This window comes from Gallinula chloropus, assembly GCF_964237585.1.
Source record: "Gallinula chloropus genome assembly, chromosome: 20".
NCBI lineage: Eukaryota > Metazoa > Chordata > Aves > Gruiformes > Rallidae > Gallinula > Gallinula chloropus.
The window spans coordinates 1,396,770-1,418,616 of NC_140105.1; the positions used below are offsets into that span (position 1 = coordinate 1,396,770).

Consider the following 21,847-nt stretch of genomic DNA (forward strand, 5'->3'; position numbering starts at 1 on the left):
TTCCTCCAGCATGCCAGAGAACTTAGTCAGCTATAGCTTACAAAAGCTCCTTGTTCTCACAAAGTTCTTTGTGCAAAAATAGATGGAGACCAAGCAGTAAATCCAGCTTTAATTTGTGGGGGTACATTGAGCTGTGAGTGCCCTTTCTGCACGAAGGGCAGCAATGGAAGCTCCCTGGCAGCACCAGGGCTAGAGGGCCTTGCAAGGCAAGGCAGCTTGCTGCACAGCACCCTTGTGACCTTCACCTCAGGCCAGCTCTGTGCCTGCAAATGGTGTTGGAGCAACCAGCACAACTGCAGCTGCTGTTTCCCAGGGCTGTTTGCAAGTGGATGTGCACCTCCATGTGTGCAGTGCCTCAGGCAGGTTTGGTTGGTAAGGGAGGTGTTTCACTGTCCACCTGTGAGAAGCTGCAGCAGGGTATTGTTGGCCTGGCTCATGCTAAGTCCCATCTTCTCCTGGGACATCACTTCATGCTGGCCCAAACACCAAGCTGAGTCTCTTGGCATTTTTGCTTTACAGTGCAACAGGGACATTTCTGTGGCTGCCCTCAGATAAGATTTTATGGGAACTACTATCCTGAGAGGTGTTCCAATGCCATCATGGAGAGCTGCTGGCAGTAAGGGTGTTTCTGTTGCAATGGCAAGTGGGACCTTTTCAATCAGCAGGCAGGTGACAGCAGTGGCAGTTGTGGCTGATTGTGGAGCTCACAAATCAGAGATCTGAAGGGAATCAGTGTGTGGTTTTTGCTGCAAGCCCTGTCTGGGTTGGGGAGAACATGAAACGCTGCTGCAGACTGTGTTACACTGGGTGGCCCTGGCCCAGAGTCTCTGGGGCAATAGCTGCACACAGAGTTCTGAAGAGTCCTGTGTGCTGGTGCAGTGGGTGCCTGTGGCCAGCTGGCAGCAGGGGCTGCCTGGGGGTTGTTGCTTGTGGCTGTTTGTTCTCCTGCACCCTCCTTCCAGCTGGGCACCCCAACCAGCAGCAGGGAGAGTGGCTCTTGCTGCTCTTTGCTCCCACAGCTGGGTGGGGTGCCCTTGCTTTTGGGCACATCTGGAAGCAGGAAAGGGCCTGTCTGAACCACATTGACAGTTCAGTATCAGGACAAATCCCCAGACTGAGGGTTGGTTTGATGTGTCTTTGCTGTCTGCAGACACTCAGTGCACCCACAGTGAGTTCAAAGGGCTGATCACAGGGGATGATTACTAAAAAAAGCCTTCCCTCATCCTCCAGGCTTAGGAGGATTCTAGGAATTCAATGTTCATGAGATATGTGGAAGTGGTGTCAATTTTTAGTGACCCTAAATGAAATTAAGAGCAACATGGAACATGTTTGTCAAAATAGTAGCAACAGTGATGCTCCTGCAAGACCACAGGGCTGGCACAAGCAGGGCCAGCCACCCTGTCTGAAAGATGAGGTAACATCCCCCGTGCTGCAGAGGCTGAGGTGAGTGCCCCAGGGTCCTCCAGCTGGGAGTGGTGCTTTGGGTGGTGGCTGGAGCTCTTTGGGCTTCTGGCTTCACACAAGTCCTGTAGGCTTCTGATGTGAGAAGTCTTGGATGAGTGTCCCTGCAGTGCAGAGGGGAAATGGGGATACTCAGCAGTGGCAGAAGACAACCAAAGCAGGCTGGATGACTCAGGATGGAGGAGACCCCTCTGGTCATGCACCAGGAGCTGCCTCTGTCTGTGCAGGCATAAAGGCCCCATCACTCCTGTGAACTGCTGTCCTGCCTGCTCAGGAGTCACTGTGTGCACCAACCAAACAGAGCGTTTGGCACTGGAAGACCTGAGTCCAAAGCCCACCCTGGTTCACAGCCCCTCTGCAAGAGTTCTGCAGGAGCCAGTGAGGGGCTTCAGGGTTTGGCATTCATGAAACATCCCTCCCTGGTTAGAGGTGGGTGATGCTCTTTCTTGATTGGCCTCTTTTGCCATGGTTTGTCTCATCAGTCACAGCCTGTCCTCCTGTCCTTCCTGACACCTGCAGTGAGGGAAAGCCCCAGGAGTTGCCATACTGATCCTATGTGAATCCTCATCATGTTTTCCCCTTCCAGGGGCCTTGCCCCCCACCCTGTGGGTAGGTGCTTGGTGTTCCCTTGCCACTGTGCAGCTCTGCCCTGGCATCCTGTGAGCTGGCACCAAGGGGCAGGGCCCTTCTGCTCTGACTCCTGTGTGCAGGTGGGAGCAGGTGGGAGTGAAGTGCTGGCCGTGGTTGCAGCTGGCAGGAGAGCATGTTCCCAGAGTGGAAATTCTCTCAGCAAAGAGCCTACAGCCCACACCTTGGTCCAGAGTTACTAAAATTGGCAAAAGAGCAGCTCCTTTCGTTACATTCTGTGTATGGCAGAAACCCAGGGGCAGGAATGTCAATCCCTCCTTCCAAATAGAGGGAAAGGGCTGAGCTAAGGGAAGGGGCTGAGCCTATAAAGCCACCAGGGTTGGTGGCTCCTGATCCCTGGCCGTGGTGATGCTGTGACCGGCCCACGAAGGGTGCAGGGCTCCTGCCACTGGTGCTGGGAGCTCTGCAAGGCTGTAGCACTGCAGAGGGGAACCTGCTGTAGGGTCCACACTGACCCTCTCCTTGGGTGGGGAAGGGCTGGTAACTGGTTTACTTCGCTGGTCCTCAACTGGGGTGGTTGCTCACAGTGGGTGGGAGGTGTTGGGCCTTCAGAGAGGCTGGGAGTTGGCTGGAGTCTGACCTTCCACTCTTTCTCTTTCAGACAGCAGAGGTGTCAGTCTGTTCCTCCCTTCTTTCTGTCGACTGATTGTCAAGGTGAGAATTTGCCCAGACAGGTGTGAGCTGCTCTTCCCTTCTGCTCACTGTGGGCAGGTCCCTGTCCTTCCCCTGCATGAACAGCTTCCCTGGGCCATGGCACGTGTCCCCTCCTGCCTGCTCTGGCTGCCTGCAACGGGCTCTGTGTCAAAAGGGAGTGGGAGAATTCAGAACTGGACAACTGGAAGAAAAACAGGTTTCAGGGCTTCAGTCTTACTATGGACTATGTGAATCCCTCCCCTTTGCAACACTTCCCTGGGGAGCCCTTCTGCTCCTCTGAGCATGGATCCCCGTTCCTTGGGGCCGTGAGGGGTGGCAGCTCTTCGTTGTCCAGCTCTGAAAGGCAGGTATCTCCCTCGAGACCTTGTGGCACACATCCAGGAGATGGGAAGGGTGCTCTCAGAGCAGCCAACCTGGGAGGGCTGGTGGATGTTCAGGCGCCCTCTGCTCAGCCCTAAGGACTGCAGCAGGGTCTGTCCTGCAGCTCCAGCTCGGAGCAGGGACGCTGCCATGGAGGTTTTTGGCGAGGCTGCCCCGTTCCTGCGCCAGTCAGAGCAGGAGAGGATAGAAGCCCAGAACCAGCCCTTCGACGCCAAGACCTGCTGCTTCGTGGCTGACCCTGAGGTGGAGTACACCAAAGGGAAGATCAAGGCTGCACAGGATGGGAAGATAACTGTTGAGACAGAGAGTGGCAGGGTAAGTGCATTCTCCTGGCCCTCCTCCCTGCCCTGCTGAGGGCCCTGGGGTGTCTTGTCAGGGTGGCAAGGAACATGAAAAGCTCTAGACTAGCTCAGGGGAGAAATCTGCTCTGCCCTCTGAGTGGAAAATACTTGCCTTTCTTTCCTAATAATTCCTAATGTTTTAGAACTTTCTGTCCTCTTCTGGGCACTGAACTGACGTGTTAGAAGCGTTTAGAATGAGTCCCAGATATGTCCTGTGCATAGCAGTTAGTGTGCAGCCAGAGTGAGCATGGATGGATGTATTATACAGAGGCTTTGGATGCATCCTAATGGCTCAGGTGTTCGAATGCTTTAGAAAGGCATTCAGGAACATGTATTACAAAGCTGCCTTTGCAAACTGTGCCTGTAATTCTTCTTTCTCAAAAGAAGCCCCAGATCATTCTGCTAGTGAGGACCTGAGCTTTGAAATCAATCTTTCTGAACCAAGCACGACTGCAGTGACACTGTCTCCTCCCTGGATTGGGCTTTAACCAGTCCATGGGAGCAGCAGTTCCAGTGTACAAGCCCTGGGAGAAGCTGTCTGGAGAAATGACAATGGGATTCCCAGTGTCCTTCATGGTTAAACGTGGCTGAGACAAGCTGCAGCCATCTGTGCACATCTGCTTTCCTGCACATCTGCCCTTCCTCCAGCACCTCCACAGGCTCTGGCCGTGGGATGGGATGCTCAGTCTGAGCCTGCAGACGGAGCTCTTGGGCAGAGCTGGAGGCTTCCTTTAGTTAGGAGTGTGGCAACAGGCAGGAGTGGAACAAATGCGTTCCCAGGAGGGATTTGCTGTGGATGAACCGTGTGCTGTTAGTGTCCTGCCTCTGGCACCGAGCTGTGTGTCACAGAGGCTGAAAGGCAGACAGACCAGCTTCATGCCCCGGGCTGTGACCACATGAGCAGCAACCTGATGTTCATAAACCACAATAACAGGTCGAAGGATCTGGTCCAGCACAAATCCTGCCTGTGTGGCTGTAGCAGTTCCAGGACAGTAAATGTCCTGGTGTTCCTGGCTGGCAGCAGTGTCTGCCCTCTGACAGCCGTGTCTTGTTCCACACAGCTGAGCAGAGAGACAGAGAGGAGTTGGAGCAGCCCCCCAGGCATTGCTGCCTGTCTGTGTCTGTGCACACACGTAGAAGCAGCATCACAACTAACCCTGTCTTTCTGAATGACAGGTGGTTACTGTCAAACCTGATGATGTGTATGCCATGAACCCACCTCAGTTTGACAGGAGTGAGGATGTGGCCACGCTGACCCACCTGCACGAACCCGCCGTCCTCTACAACCTCAAGGACCGCTACAGCTCCTGGATGATCTATGCAAGTTCCCTCTCAGGGCACAGGGGAAACTCCAGCTGCCAGTGGATGGATTTCAGTGACTCTGCTGCTCTGTTCTTTTCCTGCAGACCTACTCGGGGCTCTTCTGTGTCACTGTCAACCCCTACAAGTGGCTGCCGGTGTACAACCCAGAGGTGGTGTTGGCCTACCGAGGCAAGAAGCGCCAGGAGGCCCCTCCACACATCTTCTCCATCTCTGACAACGCCTATCAGTTCATGCTGACTGGTGAGCTTTACTATTTTGACCAGATCCATAGAAAAACCCCATGTCAGAACCGCTGCTTCTACCAAACAGCATTCCCTGGCTGCCACGGGCTCGGCTGCCCTGGCCACCTCAGTTCCTTGTCCTGTGTCACGCTGCAGATCATCTGCACTGTTGTGCTGTGTGGAATTAATGTGCCTGTTTCATGTCCAGGTGATGCCAAAGCAGCTCCAGGCAGTTCTCCCTGCCTCCTGAAATAGGGTTTGTGTGCTGGTTCACTGCTTGTTACCAGTATTTCTGGTCTAAGGCTGAGGCTGAGCCCCACAGCAGGAGCCACTGCAAAGGGAAGCTGTGCTGGGGTAGGACACACTGTCTGTGAAGTCCACAGCCAGCACACCAGTACATGGCCTCTAGCAACAGCTGGTAGGTTCAGAACAGAGCTGGAAGAGCTATTTTCACCACAATACCTGGCTTTAGTTTGAATGAAATCCTCTCCCATTTGAAATAGCAATAAAGGTGAAGAATGGTAAAGATAGAAGCAGAGGAGAGTGCAGGATGGAGCAAAGGTGGAGGAGAGAAGGCAGAAGGTGAAGTACAGGGAGGGGAAGAGAGGAGATGGAGACAATGCATCTTTCCACTTGTACTGGCAGAGATCCTGTTCCTGTCCTTTCAGTGGACACTGGGTCATGGGTTCCCTCAGAACCAGCACTTTCCCTGCAGTTCTCTGACCACAGCTCTGTTTCCTTTTGACAGATGGTGAAAACCAGTCAATCCTCATCACGTAAGTACCCCTGTCCCTCTGAGCTTCACATCCAGCAAAACGTGGGCAGGAAATTGTTCCCTCTGTGCTTCCCTTTGGCAGTGGAGAATCCGGAGCAGGGAAGACTGTGAACACCAAGCGTGTCATCCAGTACTTTGCAACAATTGCAGCCAGTGGGGACCTGGCCAAGAAGAAGGAGTCTTGGAGGAAGGTGTGAGCAGAAAAGGCTTGGCAGAGGGGCAGGGTCCTGGTTCTTGGCTGGCACAATAGGCAGGTCAGGATGTTACCAGCTTGTGGCTGTGGACAAATATTTACCTCAAAATATGAAATATGTGGTATTAACTTCATCCACACAGTAAGAGCAGGGCCTCTTACTGCTTGTGCAGTTGGACCACAGCAAACAAAAGTCACCAGAGCAGCTGCTGTCCCTGCCCAGGTGTAGCTGGAAATGGGTCTGGGGTTTGGTGTCCAGGAAGAATCAGAAGCTCTGGTTTCTTCACACAGACCCATCTATCCCTGTGGCTGAGAGATGAACTGAATAGGCTGGAGATGCACTGGGACAGGCTGCCCAGGGGGTGTGGGGTCTCCTTCTCTGGAGATATTCAGGACATGTCTGGACACTGACCTGTGTGCCCTGTCCTAGGGACCCTGCTCTGGCAGGGGGTTGGACTGGATGGGCTCTGGAGGCCCCTTCCAACCCCTGTGATTCTGTGAGAGCTCTGACTGTGAGAGAAATTCTGGGTAAGATCAATTTGGATTGCCTTTCACAGGCAGGGCTGGTTCTTGGCTCTGTACCCAGAGGATGCTGCAGGCAAACCCCAATGTAGTTGCTTTTCCCCACCACACAACCCGTGGGGTTTCCAGTAATTATTCCAATGCTCTTGCAGGGGACGCTGGAGGATCAGATTATCAGCACTAACCCGCTGCTGGAGGCCTTTGGGAACGCCAAGACTGTGAGGAACGACAACTCCTCACGCTTTGTGAGTTGTGTTCCTCTCACCCCTCCTGTGGTCCTGATCCTGTTTGCATGTTCCTTGTAGCTGGGAGTCACTGGGAGCTGCTGGGCTGGGAGAAGTGTTCTTGCTGACAGATTTCTTGGTTGTCAGATTCATGCTGCTGTGTTCACAGATTTTCCTGCTCCCAGCTGCATGGGATGCAACAAACTGTTCCCCTTTATCTGTCCTTGAATATCTAAGATGATTCAGACTGATCTGGAGATGCTGCCAGTGAGACTTGAGAGATAAAAAACACTCTGCTGTGTTACCTGCACTGACCAGGACCTTTTGTCTGCTTGGCAGGGTAAATTCATTCGTATTCACTTTGGAGCCTCTGGAAAAGTGTCCTCTGGTGACATTGAGACCTGTGAGTAGATGAAGGGAGGGCTTTACTACTGCTTTACTACAGAGGAGGGCTTGACAAATTTACGTGTGTGTGCATATTGCAGACTTGCTGGAAAAGTCAAGAGTCACTTTCCAGATGAAAGCTGAGAGAAGCTATCACATCTTCTACCAGATCCTCTCCAACAAGAAGCCTGAACTGCTTGGTAAGGACAACCACTGCCAGAAAATCAGCATGGGACACTTCTCCCTCAGTGTGCCAGCTCAGTGGCAGAGGGTCCAGGGGCACCTGCTGGCCTGGAGCATCCCTCACACCCCGAGCTGCCCCTTCCAGCAGGTGCCTCAGGCTGTGCAAAACACTGAAGCCTTGGTGACGTCCTCATGTGTGTCACCCACAGTCCAGCATCAGTGATGACTGGGTTACCCAGGCTGTTGTCGTGGTTTCGTCCCAGCTGGGAGCTGAGCACCACGCAGCCCCTTTCTCTAAGGAGGGGGGTGGGTGGTGGCTCTTACTCTGCCATAGGATCCAGGACTGAAAATGAGTCTGAACTTTGGCCTCAGTTAGGTGGAGATAAACACGCTTGTTTGTATTACTTACACACACCAACACACAACCCCAGTGGGAGCACAGAGCATCCAGGATGGATTAACATCATGTGTGACAATAAGCACTTATGAGTTTTACCTAAAAGCATCTTTCTTAAAAGCTGTTTCTTAGGATGCTCCTTGTTCCTTGTCTGCCAGGGGTGACTGTTCAGCCCCAGTTCTCAGCCTCTTAAACTGGCAGGACTGAGAACCTGCCCAGGACTTTCCACTCAGGTGGATGGCAGGGGAATGGCTTTACTCTGTCTGTCCAAGAGTTTGGGGCACAGAAGGAAAAAGAAAGCCTGGGAAACCTTGCAGAACCATTGCTCCATTTTCACTGCCAGGATCTGGTGCTCACTCCCTCATTTGCCTTTCAGAGATGCTCCTCATCACGGGCAGCCCGTACGACTACCCGTTCATCAGCCAAGGGGAGGTTTCTGTGGCCAGCATTGATGACCAGGAGGAGCTGGTGGCCACAGATGTGAGTGCATTTAGCAAGGAGAGAGGGTATCACTTACCATCACCACCAGAGTAACGACTGACTAACCCGATGCACAGGCAGCCATCGATGTTCTGGGCTTCAGCCCTGAGGAGAGAGTGGGGATGTACAGGCTGACAGGGGCCATTCTGCACCACGGGAACTTGAGGTTCAAGCAGAAATCACACGAGGAGCAGGCAGAGCCGGATGGCACAGAAGGTACTTCCTGGCTTGGACACGTGTTTCCAGCTGCTTTCATAGGATCATTGGATCAGAGAGTGATTTGGGTTGGAAGGGACCTCAAAGATCACCTAGTCCCAACCCCCTGCCACGGGCAGGGACACCCTCCACTAGCACAGGGTGCCCAAAGCCCCATCCAACCCGGCCTTGAACCCTGCCAGGGATCCAGGGGCAGCCCCAGCTTTCCTGAATGCTGGACATTTGACTAGAAATGTAAGGAGACTTCCAGGAAAGAAGCAGTTTTCCCCTGATGAACATAAAAGGAGGTTCAACCTTCAACTTACTATCTCCTATAGAGTCCCTTTCTGCATCCACTTTATTCCTGGTGATTCTGTTGAGGGACTTTGTGCCTGGGACATTCACATTACTGTGGAGTTTGCCAGTTTCTGGTAACACAATCAGACTTGTTCTGCTTGGGTGACACTGGGGAGAAGCTGCTCAAAGGTAAAAACACCCTGTTGTCCCCTGAGCAGTGCAGTCACTGATTTTACCATGCCTGTTTGTGTTGCCATGGGCACTCAGTGGAGGGGACCAACCCTACAAGGGTGTTTGGAAAGGTCAATGGGTCTTTGTGGGCAGCGTGAAGCCCAGCAGTTAGCCAGGTTTCAGAATGAGCCCTGGCTGGCTCCAGTGCATCCTGCCTGTCCCAGCTGATGACTTTGAGCTGTTCTGTGTGGTTACAGAGGCTGACAAAGCAGCATTCCTGATGGGGCTGAACTCAGCAGACCTGCTGAAGGCTTTGTGCTTTCCCCGGGTGAAAGTGGGCAATGAGTACGTGCTGAAGGGCCAAACAGCAGATCAGGTGAGTGCCAGGGAGCAGCCAAGGGGCAGGACTGGATGCAGCTCACAGCTGAGGATGGCCAGGACCATTGAGGCATGTTGTAGACACTCTCTGCATGCAGCAGAGGGGTGTTTGGTTTCAGTGATGTGCTCGTGGTGCCCTGGCACGGCTGTGTGACCCGTCTCCTTGCAGGTGCACCAGGCAGTGAATGCCCTTTCCAAGTCAGTCTATGAAAAGCTCTTCTTGTGGATGGTGATGCGCATCAACCAGCAACTGGACACAAAGCTGCCAAGGCAGCACTTCATTGGGGTGCTGGACATCGCTGGCTTCGAGATTTTTGAGGTCTGTTTTTCCTCAGCACTCCCAGACTTGGGGCTGCCTTCAAAGGCTTGTTTTTCTTGTTTGACTTTTCTGGCCTTTCATCCTCCTCACTCCAGTGCAGCCCTTAAGAACAGAGCAAATCCCTGTGAAGCTGCTTCTGCCTTTATAGATCCATCACACACTTTGTAAGAGGAAAGAAAGAGCAGAAGCACAGCCATGAAGCTGCTGTCTCCCTCCCCACAGAATTTCTATTTAGTGACATTATGGTCACCCAAAACTCTCACCAGTGCAGGCTACATCAGCCATGTGCTGCACAGCACAACCTTTCTGTAAGCCTGGACCACTCCTTATATATCCTTTATATGATTATCAGAACCCTTCAGGGATCTGGCTGGCCTTGCCTTGCCATCTCTGTGAAACTCATTTCAGTCAGTTGAACAGTATTAACACATTTACACAAATCTTAGTTCAACAGCCTGGAGCAGCTGTGCATCAACTTCACCAACGAGAAACTGCAACAGTTCTTCAACCACCACATGTTCGTGCTGGAGCAGGAGGAGTACAAGAAGGAGGGAATTGAATGGGAGTTCATTGACTTTGGGATGGACCTGGCTGCCTGCATCGAGCTCATTGAGAAGGTATTTGTGTCATTTGCAATGTCTAATATTTTATTATATAGTTATAAATACAGCTAGAAAGGGTAAATGTGATATTGTCAATATACAAACGTAGATTATTCTACAATTTGCTCTGCTGAGCAGAAGAACGATGCCTGAGAGTATGGATATCATCCCACCCAGGAAGCTATTTCTATGTGATTCTTTCTGCCTTTTCACCTCTTCCTCTTCCCTTCTGCTTCCTCCAGCCCATGGGCATCTTCTCCATCCTGGAAGAGGAGTGCATGTTCCCCAAGGCAACTGACACCTCTTTCAAGAACAAGCTCTATGACCAGCATCTGGGCAAGTCCAACAACTTCCAGAAGCCCAAGCCTGGCAAGGGCAAGGCTGAGGCCCACTTCTCCCTGGTGCACTATGCTGGGACAGTGGACTACAACATCTCTGGCTGGCTGGAGAAGAACAAGGACCCCCTGAATGAAACTGTCATTGGGTTGTACCAGAAATCATCCCTGAAAATTTTATGCAATCTCTATGTCACCTTTGCTGCCACAGATGAAGGTGAGGTCAGAGGACTGTGTCTCAGGCCTGGTGTGTCCAGGTGTGTCCATCACCTGACTTGAATTGGTGTTTAATCAGTATTTATGCTTTTTGTATTAGATGCACAGTTGTAATGCTGTCAAAGGGATCTCCAGCAGTGTATCAGCTGGTCTGTTCTCTCATTTCTCTAGCTGAAGGAGGTGTTAAGAAGAAAGGAGCCAAGAAAAAGGGCTCTTCCTTCCAAACCGTCTCTGCGCTCTTTCGGGTAGGTGTGTTCCCTGACACAGCCCTGGCAGCTGCAGGAACAGCCCTGTCAGACCTGGCTGTGCTCCTTCACCTTTCTCTGTTGCCATACAGTAGTGTGGGCAGTTACCTTTGGGGTCTGGTAAAGGTTAATTTGTGTTCTCCTTTGCTGATGAAGTCCAGTGGGGTGTAGGTGAAGTCCCATGCCCTGATCAGGTTGCACAGTTTCAAGACGGCCCAAAGGCTGCCTTGGCTTTGACCTTTGGTTCCAGCAGCATCCTTCCCTTATTTGGCTGTACTTGGCTTCTTCCAGGGTGTGTGTGTGTCTCTGAGTACAGGGTGTAGTGGTGCAACCAGTGCCTTGCAGTCAGTGTGAGCAATTCAAATGACATGTTGCAGCCCCTTGATCCATCAGCATCGTGGGGCCAGGCGCAGGCTCAGCTGAGCAGTGCAGCATCTGCCCTGCTGTGCCTTGGGCTGTGCTCACTGTGTGTCAGCAGGACACATACTTCTGGTGTCAGACAAACATTGATCTTGTGGCTCAGCTGTCTTTTAAATATACATAAAATAATATGTCTAAGTAATAAAAACAATAAATCAACCCATTTGATGAAAAGTTCCTCTGATCAAGCCAGACCACTGTTCATATCCTGGAATATCATTCATCCCTTTCCATCCCTGTCCTGTTCCCTAGCTGTTCTGATTAACTTCTAAATACTAAGGACACCTTTTAATTTTAAGGCAGAAGGAAAGTTTAAAGTTTATCAACTGTATCCACTGTTAGTAGCTACTCACTTTGCTGGTGCCTACACAGGATTGTAGAATATTCACCAGAAGAGTAAGGGAGAACTTCTGCGTTTTTATTTTTCATCAGAGCCAAATCCTATTGCAATTATGTCTTAAAATACCATGGATGTTACAAATTATCTCTCTCTTTCTTTTACAGGAAAATCTAAACAAGCTGATGTCCAACCTGCGAACAACTCACCCTCACTTCGTGCGCTGCATCATCCCCAACGAAACAAAGACTCCAGGTAACTCACAGAGCACAGGTTGGAAACTGGCAGAAAGACAAACTGACCAGTGTTAGAAAAATCACTATAACTCCATGTTGCTCTGCCATAGGCCTGATGGATCACAAGCTTGTTCTGCACCAGCTGAGGTGTAATGGGGTGCTGGAAGGGATTCGAATCTGCAGGAAGGGATTTCCTAACAAGCTGTTATATGGGGATTTTAAACAAAGGTCTGTAACAGCATTTCTGTGTTTCCACTGAGCAGGGTTTGAGAGGAGAGTCTTGCTAAACCAGTCAATGATACAGTTCTTAGGAAAAGACTATTTTAATATTTAAAACTATGGGAAGTATGAAGAGATATCTAATAGCAGTGTCTGCGTGGGCACTGCCAACCCAAATGCCTTCCTGAATGCTGTGTGCCAAAACCTATTTTCACATTGTTCATGCTCATCTGAATGTTTATCAGATTCTTTGCTTAAATTCTCAACTTTGACACAGGCATGTGTCTGCAACACGATGGAGAGTGGTCAGTACCACGCCCTGTATGTAGTCACTGTCTGGTAGGGGTTTGAGGAAGGTGGTTTGAATTGTTCTGAACAGAATGGTTGTGCTGAAAGGAAATTGTGTGGAACCTCTTACCAATTCTGATGAAGTCACAGGCCTGACAGGTGAACACAACTCCATCCACATCTAAATTAGTTCCAGGTGGCACTCTCTTTTTGCACAGGGCTGACATTCCTACATGCTAACATTGCCACAGCACCTAAATTGCCTTAATCTGGAGATTAAAAACCAAAAAAGCACACAAAGAAAATTCTAACTCATGAATTGCCATGCTAATAACATTTATAAACATTTATAACCATTTACAAAGGGTTGTAAATTTAGGGCTGCTCAGCTGGAGTCATTGGCTGGTTGTATTTGAACAAAGTCAAAGGCAGGGGCAGATCTCTATGGACAGAGGATGTACAGCACACTTAGAGCACTGACCAGGGTGTCCTGGAGAGCAGGGACCTTGGAAAGGGTACAAGTGGCATTTTGGGCACTGACTGAAGACTTCCCTAGGCAGTGATGTTGGTGGGCAGATTTGTGTGTGGGTAAAGAAAGGCATGCTGAAAAGAATTGGGGGTGGAATAATCTCTCTACACAGGATTAGGAAGTTGGTTGCTAGATACTGTGTCTAATTCTGGTTCACATACTTCAGGAGGAATGTGAGAGGCTGGATGCAGGTCAGAGAAGAGCTACAGGATAAATGGGAACTTCAGTGCAGATTTATGTCAAATATTAACTCATCAAACTGTACATTACTGGATGATTTATTTATGGTGCAAAGATTTCTGGCTATGCAGGAACCTGTTATCTAAAAGACTTAAAACAAGAGTCCAAAAAAGATGTTGTCAAGGTAGAAGTAAAGTGTACCTTTCTTACAGCGAGGGTGAGCAGCTTACCTGGACACTCTTGAGGTTTGAAAGCTTCAAATAAGATTGAAATTTATTTTCAAAACCCCCAAAATTCCTCGATGAATCACAAGATGGGGCTGGATGAACAGGGCTCTGGGAGGACAGTGTGTCTGTGTTATACTGGAGGCAGGAGTTCCTCTATTCTTAAAATCCATTAATAAGGATATTAAATCCATTAATAAGATCTAGGGCCCTAGATCAGCGTAAATGCCTGTGACATGGATGAGCAGAGTCTCTCAGATGCAGAGAACAGACCATCCATGCCCTCAGTCTCAGCCAGGGCTGTAACACATGCTGGGAACCCACTGAACTGACCTGCTTCTTCCTGGGTTGCTATTTAAGCCTGGAGCCATGACTCAGCCTCAGCCTGTGTCTTCCAAGTGACAGCTGTTCTTGTAGCATCCTGTGCACTAAAATTATACCACTGGTTATGCTTTTTCCCCTGTATTTTGTCAGATACCACCTTCTGAGTGCTGGTGTCATTAAAGAAGGGCAGTTCATGGATAGCAAGAGGGCGTGTGAAAAGTTACTGTCTTCTATTGAGATCGATCACACTCAGTACAAGTTTGGACACACTAAGGTAACCATCTGGTTCTTTCACACATTGAGAAACCAGTCATTGTGTGGGAACACAAGCCCAGCAATGGCTGATCTCTGTTCTCTGACTGCAGGTGTTCTTCAAGGCAGGTCTGTTGGGGGTCCTGGAAGAGATGCGAGATGACTGTTTAGGACAACTGATCACGCAGACACAGGCTTTGTGCAGGGGATACCTCAGGAGGCTTCAGCTGAAAAGAATGTTAGACCAAAGGTCTGTGTCTTCTGCAAGGTATGGTGTCTCAAAGATGTGCTTTTTTCTCACAGCACTCATGAATTGCTTTGCTTCCAGGGAGTCCATCTCCTGCATCCAGTACAACATCCGTGCTTTCATGAACGTCAAGCAGTGGCCATGGATGAAGTTGTACTTCAAGCTAAAACCCCTCTTAAAGAGTGTGGAAACTGAGAAAGAGATGGCCACGATGAAGGAAAACTTTGAGAGAATGAAAGAAGACCTGGCTAACTCAGAGAGCAAGAGGAAAGAACTGGAAGAAAGGACAGTGTCTCTGGTGCAAGAGAAGAAGGACCTGCAGCTCCAAGTGCAGGCTGTACGTAACTTTAAACCTTTATTTGGCTCCTCAGGTTACATCAGTTTTGTCTGAATGTTCAGGAAAGGGCTGGATGGAAAGTCTATTGTTTCATGTTCCCGTTGCATAATGAGCAGGTGAGTTCTGCAAGTGTCAGTTCCAGTGTGTGGCAGTGAAACACGTTCCTCTTCTCTGTCAAAAGGAAAATGAGAACTTGGCTGATGCTGAAGAAAGGTGTGACCAGCTGATCAAAACCAAGTTCCAGCTGGAAGTAAGGATAAAGGAGGTAACAGAAAAACTGCAGGATGAAGAGGAGATAAATGCTGATCTGGCAGCCAGAAAGAGGAAGCTGGAAGATGAATGCTCTGAGCTGAAGAAAGATATTGATGACCTTGAGTTAACACTGGCCAAGGCTGAAAAGGAAAAGCATGCCACAGAAAACAAGGCACTTCTTATTTCTGCTATTTGCATGTTTAATTATAGTTGCTCTGTCTATATATAGTCAACTTGAACAATAACATGGTGTTGCCTAAGGAAATCTGTGGGCCTGGCATTACATTTATCACCTCTATTTTGCACTAAAACCTACCCATGAGCACAAAAATATGTATTAAAATGAAAGTTCAGATTTGCTTTGTAACTTCAGAAGGGTTGATAGATAGATCTACACAGAGAGATTGTGTAATCTGAGCATATAATGCAGCTAATTAAGTCTCTTTTATTAGTCTAGCAACTAGTTTCTTGCCTTTGTGTGATCACTAGACTGTGTAAAAGCCAAAATTATTAGTGACCTTCAAGTATTTTTTTCCTTACAATAGGTTAAAAATCTAACTGAAGAGATGACAGGCTTGGATGAGACTGCTGTGAAGTTGGTGAAGGAGAAGAAGGTCCTGCAAGAAACCCACCAGCAGGCACTGGATGACCTGCGAATTGTGGAGGAGAAAGTGAATACCTTCACCAAAGCCAGGGTCAAGCTGGAGCAGCAAGTGAACCATGTGAGCATGTTCAACACACAGAGAAGGAGCAGATTCTTCAGTTGTTCCATCAGTCATCTTTGTATGTGTGTCTGTCACAGGTTGAAAGATCTTTAGAAGAGGAAAGGAAGGTCTGTATGGATCTTGAACGAACAAAGAGAAAGCTTGAGGCAGACTTGAAACTTGCCCAGGAAACCATAGTGGATCTGGAGAATGAGAAACAGCATTTAGATGAAAAATTAAGGAAGTATGAGAAAAAAGCAGTGACAAATTCCTATTTAACTGGATATATTTTCTTTTTATTAAAAGAACATTTCTTTCACAGGAAAGACTTGGAATTCCACCAGATGCAAAAGAAGAATGAGGAACAGCAGAATTCAGATATGCTGTTGCAGAAGAAGATCAGAGAATTACAGGCAAGAGGCTTTATGGACCCACAGTGTCATTCCCGCCAGCCAGCTTAAGCTGTAGTAGCATGAATATAGTTAATGCTACTGTAAAATGTAGTAGCTTGTCTCCAGTTGGTAACTGATAAAATCTCTGACCTAGTCACAGTAATCACCTTGATATAGAATCATAGAATCCCAGCCTGGTCTTTGTTGGAAGGGACCCCAAGGGTCACAGAGCTCCAACCCCCTGCCACAGGCAGGGACACCAACCTCCAGGCCTGGAGCTACACAAGGTTGCCCAGGGCCCCAGCCAACCTGGCCTTGAACACCCCCAGGGACGGGGCACCCACCCCCTCTCTGGGCAGCCCCTTCCAGCCCCTCACCACTCTCTCTGCAAAGAACTTCCCCCCAATCTCTCCTCTCCCCCTTCCCTCCTCCAGCTTCACTCCATCCCCCTTGTCCTGCCAGTCTCTGCCCTTTAACAAGCTGATTCCCCTCCTGTTCCTCTGCTCCCTTCAGGGACGGGGAGGCTGCAGTGAGGTCCCCCCACAGCCTTCTCCTCTCCAGGCTGACCCAGCCCAGCTCCCCCAGCCTCTCTCCGTAGGGGAGGTGCTATATGTTGTAGTAATTTTCCCCACAGAACAGAAAGCTGTGATCTACACCTGCCACCTACAATGGCAAAACAGTGACATTCTAAGGGACCTTGTCTTGCTTATAGTCTCTGAAACAGCAGGCGTGGTGTTCTGCTCTGGCAGTTATGTGTTGCCTTCTCTGTCCCTGTGTTAACTGATGTTTCCCCGTTACACAGGCGCGTGTTGCAGAGCTGGAAGAGGAGTCAATGAGTGAGAAAGCGCTGCACACCAAAGCAGAGCAGCTTTGTGATGAGCTGGCTAACGAGCTGCAGGATATCCATGGAAGGCTTGAAGAGGCTGGAGGAGCTACAGCAGCTCAGATCGATATGAACAAGAAGCGTGAGGCCGAGTTCCAGAAGATGCGCCGTGACCTGGAAGAGGCCACGCTGCAGCACGAAGCCACGGCTGCCGCCCTGCGCAAGAAGCACGCGGACAGCATGGCTGAGCTTGGGGAGCAGATCGACAACCTGCAGCGAGTGAAGCAGAAGCTGGAGAAGGAGAAGAGTGAGCTGAAGATGGAGATTGACGACCTGGCCAGCAGAACAGAGATCACCACCAAATCCAAGGTGACGCGGCTGCCTCGGCAGTGCTCCTGCCTGGTGGGGATCCAGTGTGGGCGCAGGGACACGGGCTCTGCCTTTTCACTCTCTTTCAGGCTAACGTGGAAAAACTGTACTGCAGCCTGGAAGAGCAGATGAGAGAGATGAAAGCCAGATTTGAGGAAAACCAGAGGAATATCAGTGAGATGATGATACAAAAAGTCCAGCTCCAGACAGAGTCCGGTAAGGAAGGCACAAAGATCTTCTGAGGGGACACTCTTTCCCCTCAGTATCAGAGAGACTCTCTAACAAGTACCACGAGTGAGACCCAAGTGTTTCCAATTGTGCATCCTAATTACAGGTTCATTGATACAGGCACAGAGAGCATTAGAAATCAATCAAAGGAAATGAGTTAGAGTGATGCTTTAAAGTCTATATGCCAATTGCAAGCAGTATTTGCCTAGGTAAATCATTCCCAGAAGGATGCTGTTTCCATGTAGGAGAACTGGGAATCTGGGACACTCCCAAATGATTTGAGCAACCTGGTAGAGCTGCACTTCCTCCTCCAGTAGTGCACACATTGGCTGTGTGTACCATGGCTGTGTGTGTGCTACCCTCATGAAGCTTGTTATTGCTCCTGCTCAGACCTCGTGGAACAGCATGAGTGATGAGTGTGAATGCTTCTTGGTATGGTTGACTGTGACATCAGACATCTCAAAATGCCACCGAATTGGCTTAAATTAACCTGAATTTTAGGGATTTTGCACAATAGCAGATCAGGGAATGCTGACATAATGATCTGGCAAATTTTATTTCATTTTGTTTCATTTTATTTTATTTTCAACACCTTTTATTTCACAATAACATGTGGGAACACACAAACCATAACGAAATTCTTTGTCCTTTTCTTCTGAGTGATCTTTCTGAAGCGTTTGCAAGATGATTCTATAAATCTGCCCAATTTGTTGCACTGTCATTGCACATAGTGCTCAAGGGGAATCTTAGATTGAATCTGAAAACTTGAGGAAAAAAATCTAAAACAGGTCAGGAAAAGTCTGAAAGAGATGATATTGGAGACCTACAGGAAGACCCAGGAATTCTAGAGGTGACAGTATGGGCCATAAGCACCTCTCCAAGGAAAGAGAGAGGTGTTCAGCCCACAGGACAGAGGGGGAAGGAGAATAAGTGTTTCCCAGTTATTGCAAATCTTACGAAGTGAAACTTCAGGACATAACCTCTTGTATGACAGGACCAGTGATGGGAAGTTGCTAAAGCACTTGAGCTAAAGTTGAGCCAGTGTGACAGTGTAAAATCAAACTGCATCAGCATGAGAATTGTGTTTTAGAAGAAGCAATTAAGCCAATTTGCTAAAAAGAATTTGTCTTTAGAAAAAGAATATAATCCAGTAGCTCAAAAATGTATCAAAGATCTATTGGAAAAGGAGAAAACACAACAGAAGCATTTTGAAGGATTCAGATATATTGTGCAGTGGTTCACCCCAGGGCAAGGGAGAGGCCCAAAGGGACCTGATCATAGAACACTTTGACACAGTAAAATGTAATGAGAGTGGTAAAGTAAGAATGGCAGGTGTATGTGCATAAAGGTAACGACTGATAAGATAAAGTTGTGTGATTCCACTTGTCTGTTACTGATTATTATTTATGGATGAATGTTTTCAGGATGCTTAATGAGAACAGTACTGGAAACTTGTCTTCTCCTGTCACAGGTGAGCTAAGCCGCCAGCTCGAAGAGAGAGAAACCACAGCCCTGCAGCTGTCCAGAAGCAAGCAGGCAATTGCACAGCACATAGAAGAACTTAAAAGGCAGTTAGAGGAAGAGATTAAGGTACTGCTAACTACTGAGGATACATACTAAGGCTTCAATTAAAAACACGCTTTGGGAGGTTTCTTAGTATTTTTGCCTACAGTTGAGCAGAATAAAGTTATTACTGGGGGTGTGTGTAGAGGGAGCACTGCTTAAGTGCTTTGCTAAGGAGATCTATGACATAATAGAAGTGTTTTCAATTTTGATAAATATTTGGGATGTTTTTAAACTTTAAGGCTGTCATCTATGTGATTTCTTTTGCATCTGTAGCCCCAGGGAACAAAAGCTATAGCATATACTTGGCATCACTCTTGGTCTTTTCTACTGGTAGAGCTGAGAAAAGTTGGTTGCAGCTAAAGTTAGCTGCCTGAACAATTACAAACCTGTGGCCCTTGGGCTTCTGCCCAAGTTGCAGTGACCATATTTTAGTGTGCAAGGCTATGGGGTCACCTGGTGGTCACAGCTGACATAAATACATGATATTGGGGGTAATTTTTAGGCCAAGAACGCCCTGGCCCACGCCCTGCAGTCTGCTCGGCACGACTGTGACTTGCTCCGGGAGCAGTATGAGGAGGAGCAGGAAGCCAAAGGGGAGATGCAGCGTGCCCTGTCCAAGGCCAACAGTGAAGTGGCCCAGTGGAGAACCAAATATGAGACAGATGCCATTCAGCGCACAGAGGAGCTGGAGGAGGCCAAGTATGTTGGGAAGAGAGGAAAGGCTGGCACAACCTACTAAGAGACCACTTAGATGTTGAGGGGTGAAAGCCTACTAGTAGGTTGAGTAGGAAGATTTATATAAAACAGAAATAAATACCATAAGAGTGTGGTTTGGAAAGGCACAGAGAAAAAGGCTACATGAGAGTGCATGTGGAAGGCAAAATGTGGTCTATGCAGAAGGCAGAGGGAGAGATGTTATGGACATTGTGCCAAACACAGAACTACTTTCAGTAGTCTGCCCTAAATTATGTTATTGGGATTTGGATGTAAACTTCATTAAAAAAAACCAACTTCTGATATCCTACCCATTATATTTATGTCATACACTGTTTTTTTTTAATTATATGCTTGTCTTATTTGTCTTCTTCAAGGAAAAATATCGCTCAGCATCTCCAGGCAGCAGGGCAGCGTGTGGAGACTGTGAGTTCAAAGTGTGCCTCCTTGGAGAAGGTGAAGTTGAAATTGCAGGGAGAGGTGGAGGATCTGGCAGTGGATGTAGATAAAGCAAACACACTGACAACTGCCCTTGACAAGAAACAGCAGAACTTTGATAAGGTGATAAGTGACCACAGTATTTTTTAAGTCTACCCTTCCTAAAATGCTGAACTAATACTACTTAATGCTGAAACCAAGTCGGGTCTAACTTTAAAGAGCTCCTCCAGAGCATGGCAATAGGAATTTGTCCTGCTTTCAGAGACTGTGGTATTTATCCCCAGTAAAATAACACTTTCAGCATCAGCAGGAAATGAAACACGATGTCTTTCAGGCTGTGGCAGAATGGAAGGCAAAGTGTGAGGAGAGACAGCTGGAGCGAGAAGCTTCCTCTAAGGAATCGTGCTCCCTGAACACAGAGCTTTTCAAAGTGAAACATGCCTATGAGGAAACCCTGGGGCAGCTGAAAACCATCCAGTGGGAAAACAAGACTCTCAGGCGTAAGTGTTTCCCAGGAGGTGTTCACAGTCCTACCACACCAAGGCGTGCTTTACAAGCTGGCTTTTCCTTTCCATCCATTTTAATGGAGAATATATCCCTCCCACCAGAAGGTGGCAAGCAAGTTTCAGTGTCCAAGCTAATAAAGCAAATTGCCTGGCTCTGCATTACCTGCTGCAGGGACCACAGATCAAGGGTGTGGCAGCCCCAGGTCAATCGGTGTTCACACGCTGTACAGCTCGTGGAAGTGAATTTTACAGATACACTGTGAACATACAGCAACAAGACAGAGACATAAACACAGGCATCTTACAGGGTGGCTGTAAGGTGGCCTGTGAAACCACACAGATGCCTCTGTCATCCTGCATTAGTTGGCTATGTATGTTTTTTTCCACACATATACATGCACATATGCAATCATCTAATCGTGTGTGTATGTGTTTACATATGTATCTAGGCAGGTGTAAAAAAAGAGGTGTTGAACACAGTCACACAAAGCACAGAGTGCAGTTTCTCTGGCTGCCACAGGCTGATGTCACCCTTATCTCACAGAGGAAGTAGCTGATCTGACTGAACAAATCACTGAAAATGGCAAAACGATCAGAGACCTTGAGAAAGCCCAGAAGCAAAATGAAGTGGAGAGATTGGAGCTGCGGTTAGCTCTGGAAGAGGCAGAGGTGAGTTAGTTTAAATACTACTGGAAAAAGCAGAGAGTGGTCAGAAATAGCTGAGTGTTCTCTCTCCTAGACAGAGGCTTTGTGTGAGGGTGGTTGCTGCAAACTTCAGGAATTTGTGTGCAGTCACTGAGTATCATCACCAAGATGATGTTCTGTGAAATGGTACTTTTGTGTCTGTTTCACCCTTTTTCCTTTAAAGGCAACTCTTGAACATGAAGAGGTCAAAATCCTTGGAGTCAACCAAGAACTGACCCAGATTAAATCAGAAATTCACAGAAAGGTTGTTGAGAAAGATGAGGAGATCAGCCAGTTAATACAGAACCATCAGAGGACTGTGGAGACAATGCAGGGGGTTTTGGATGCTGAGATCAGGAGCAAAAGTGAGGCCTTAAGGGGGAAGAAGAAGATGGAAGGAGACCTCAATGAAATGGAGATCCAGCTGAGCCATGCCAACCGTGTGGCTGCAGAGGCACAGAAACACCTGCACGACATCCAGGGAGTTCTCAAGGTCCTTGTCTGCCTTTCTGATTAATTTGGTTTTAGGTCCAGTATCCAAGAAATTAGTTAGGACAAAATTGGCTCTTCATGTTTAGAACACACAGCTGGACTTGGGCGATGTGCTCAGGACTCAGGAGGACCTGAAGGAGC

The 21,847-nt window shown here is 48.5% G+C and overlaps 1 protein-coding gene across 1 annotated transcript in view; it reads left to right on the forward strand.

Annotated features, from left to right (window-relative positions):
- Positions 1-599: 599 nt before the first annotated feature.
- Positions 600-21,847, forward strand: part of LOC311199587 (myosin-3-like) — a gene marked incomplete at its 5' end in the record, with an annotated part of 25,021 nt that continues 3,773 nt past the window's right edge. The window contains 34 exons of the mRNA XM_084273708.1: positions 600-616; positions 2,711-2,763; positions 3,248-3,459; positions 4,662-4,805; positions 4,892-5,048; positions 5,778-5,805; positions 5,887-5,995; positions 6,672-6,764; positions 7,083-7,146; positions 7,229-7,327; positions 8,084-8,187; positions 8,265-8,403; positions 9,108-9,226; positions 9,398-9,547; positions 9,994-10,164; positions 10,392-10,701; positions 10,872-10,945; positions 11,870-11,957; positions 12,049-12,166; positions 13,853-13,976; positions 14,068-14,538; positions 14,720-14,962; positions 15,336-15,512; positions 15,593-15,738; positions 15,817-15,907; positions 16,689-17,078; positions 17,168-17,294; positions 18,778-18,896; positions 19,375-19,571; positions 19,964-20,147; positions 20,359-20,524; positions 21,075-21,199; positions 21,399-21,707; positions 21,793-21,846. Coding sequence (XP_084129834.1) covers positions 600-616; positions 2,711-2,763; positions 3,248-3,459; positions 4,662-4,805; positions 4,892-5,048; positions 5,778-5,805; positions 5,887-5,995; positions 6,672-6,764; positions 7,083-7,146; positions 7,229-7,327; positions 8,084-8,187; positions 8,265-8,403; positions 9,108-9,226; positions 9,398-9,547; positions 9,994-10,164; positions 10,392-10,701; positions 10,872-10,945; positions 11,870-11,957; positions 12,049-12,166; positions 13,853-13,976; positions 14,068-14,538; positions 14,720-14,962; positions 15,336-15,512; positions 15,593-15,738; positions 15,817-15,907; positions 16,689-17,078; positions 17,168-17,294; positions 18,778-18,896; positions 19,375-19,571; positions 19,964-20,147; positions 20,359-20,524; positions 21,075-21,199; positions 21,399-21,707; positions 21,793-21,846 — 5,172 coding nt within the window. The remainder of the gene's footprint in view (positions 617-2,710; positions 2,764-3,247; positions 3,460-4,661; positions 4,806-4,891; positions 5,049-5,777; positions 5,806-5,886; positions 5,996-6,671; positions 6,765-7,082; positions 7,147-7,228; positions 7,328-8,083; positions 8,188-8,264; positions 8,404-9,107; positions 9,227-9,397; positions 9,548-9,993; positions 10,165-10,391; positions 10,702-10,871; positions 10,946-11,869; positions 11,958-12,048; positions 12,167-13,852; positions 13,977-14,067; positions 14,539-14,719; positions 14,963-15,335; positions 15,513-15,592; positions 15,739-15,816; positions 15,908-16,688; positions 17,079-17,167; positions 17,295-18,777; positions 18,897-19,374; positions 19,572-19,963; positions 20,148-20,358; positions 20,525-21,074; positions 21,200-21,398; positions 21,708-21,792; position 21,847) is intronic.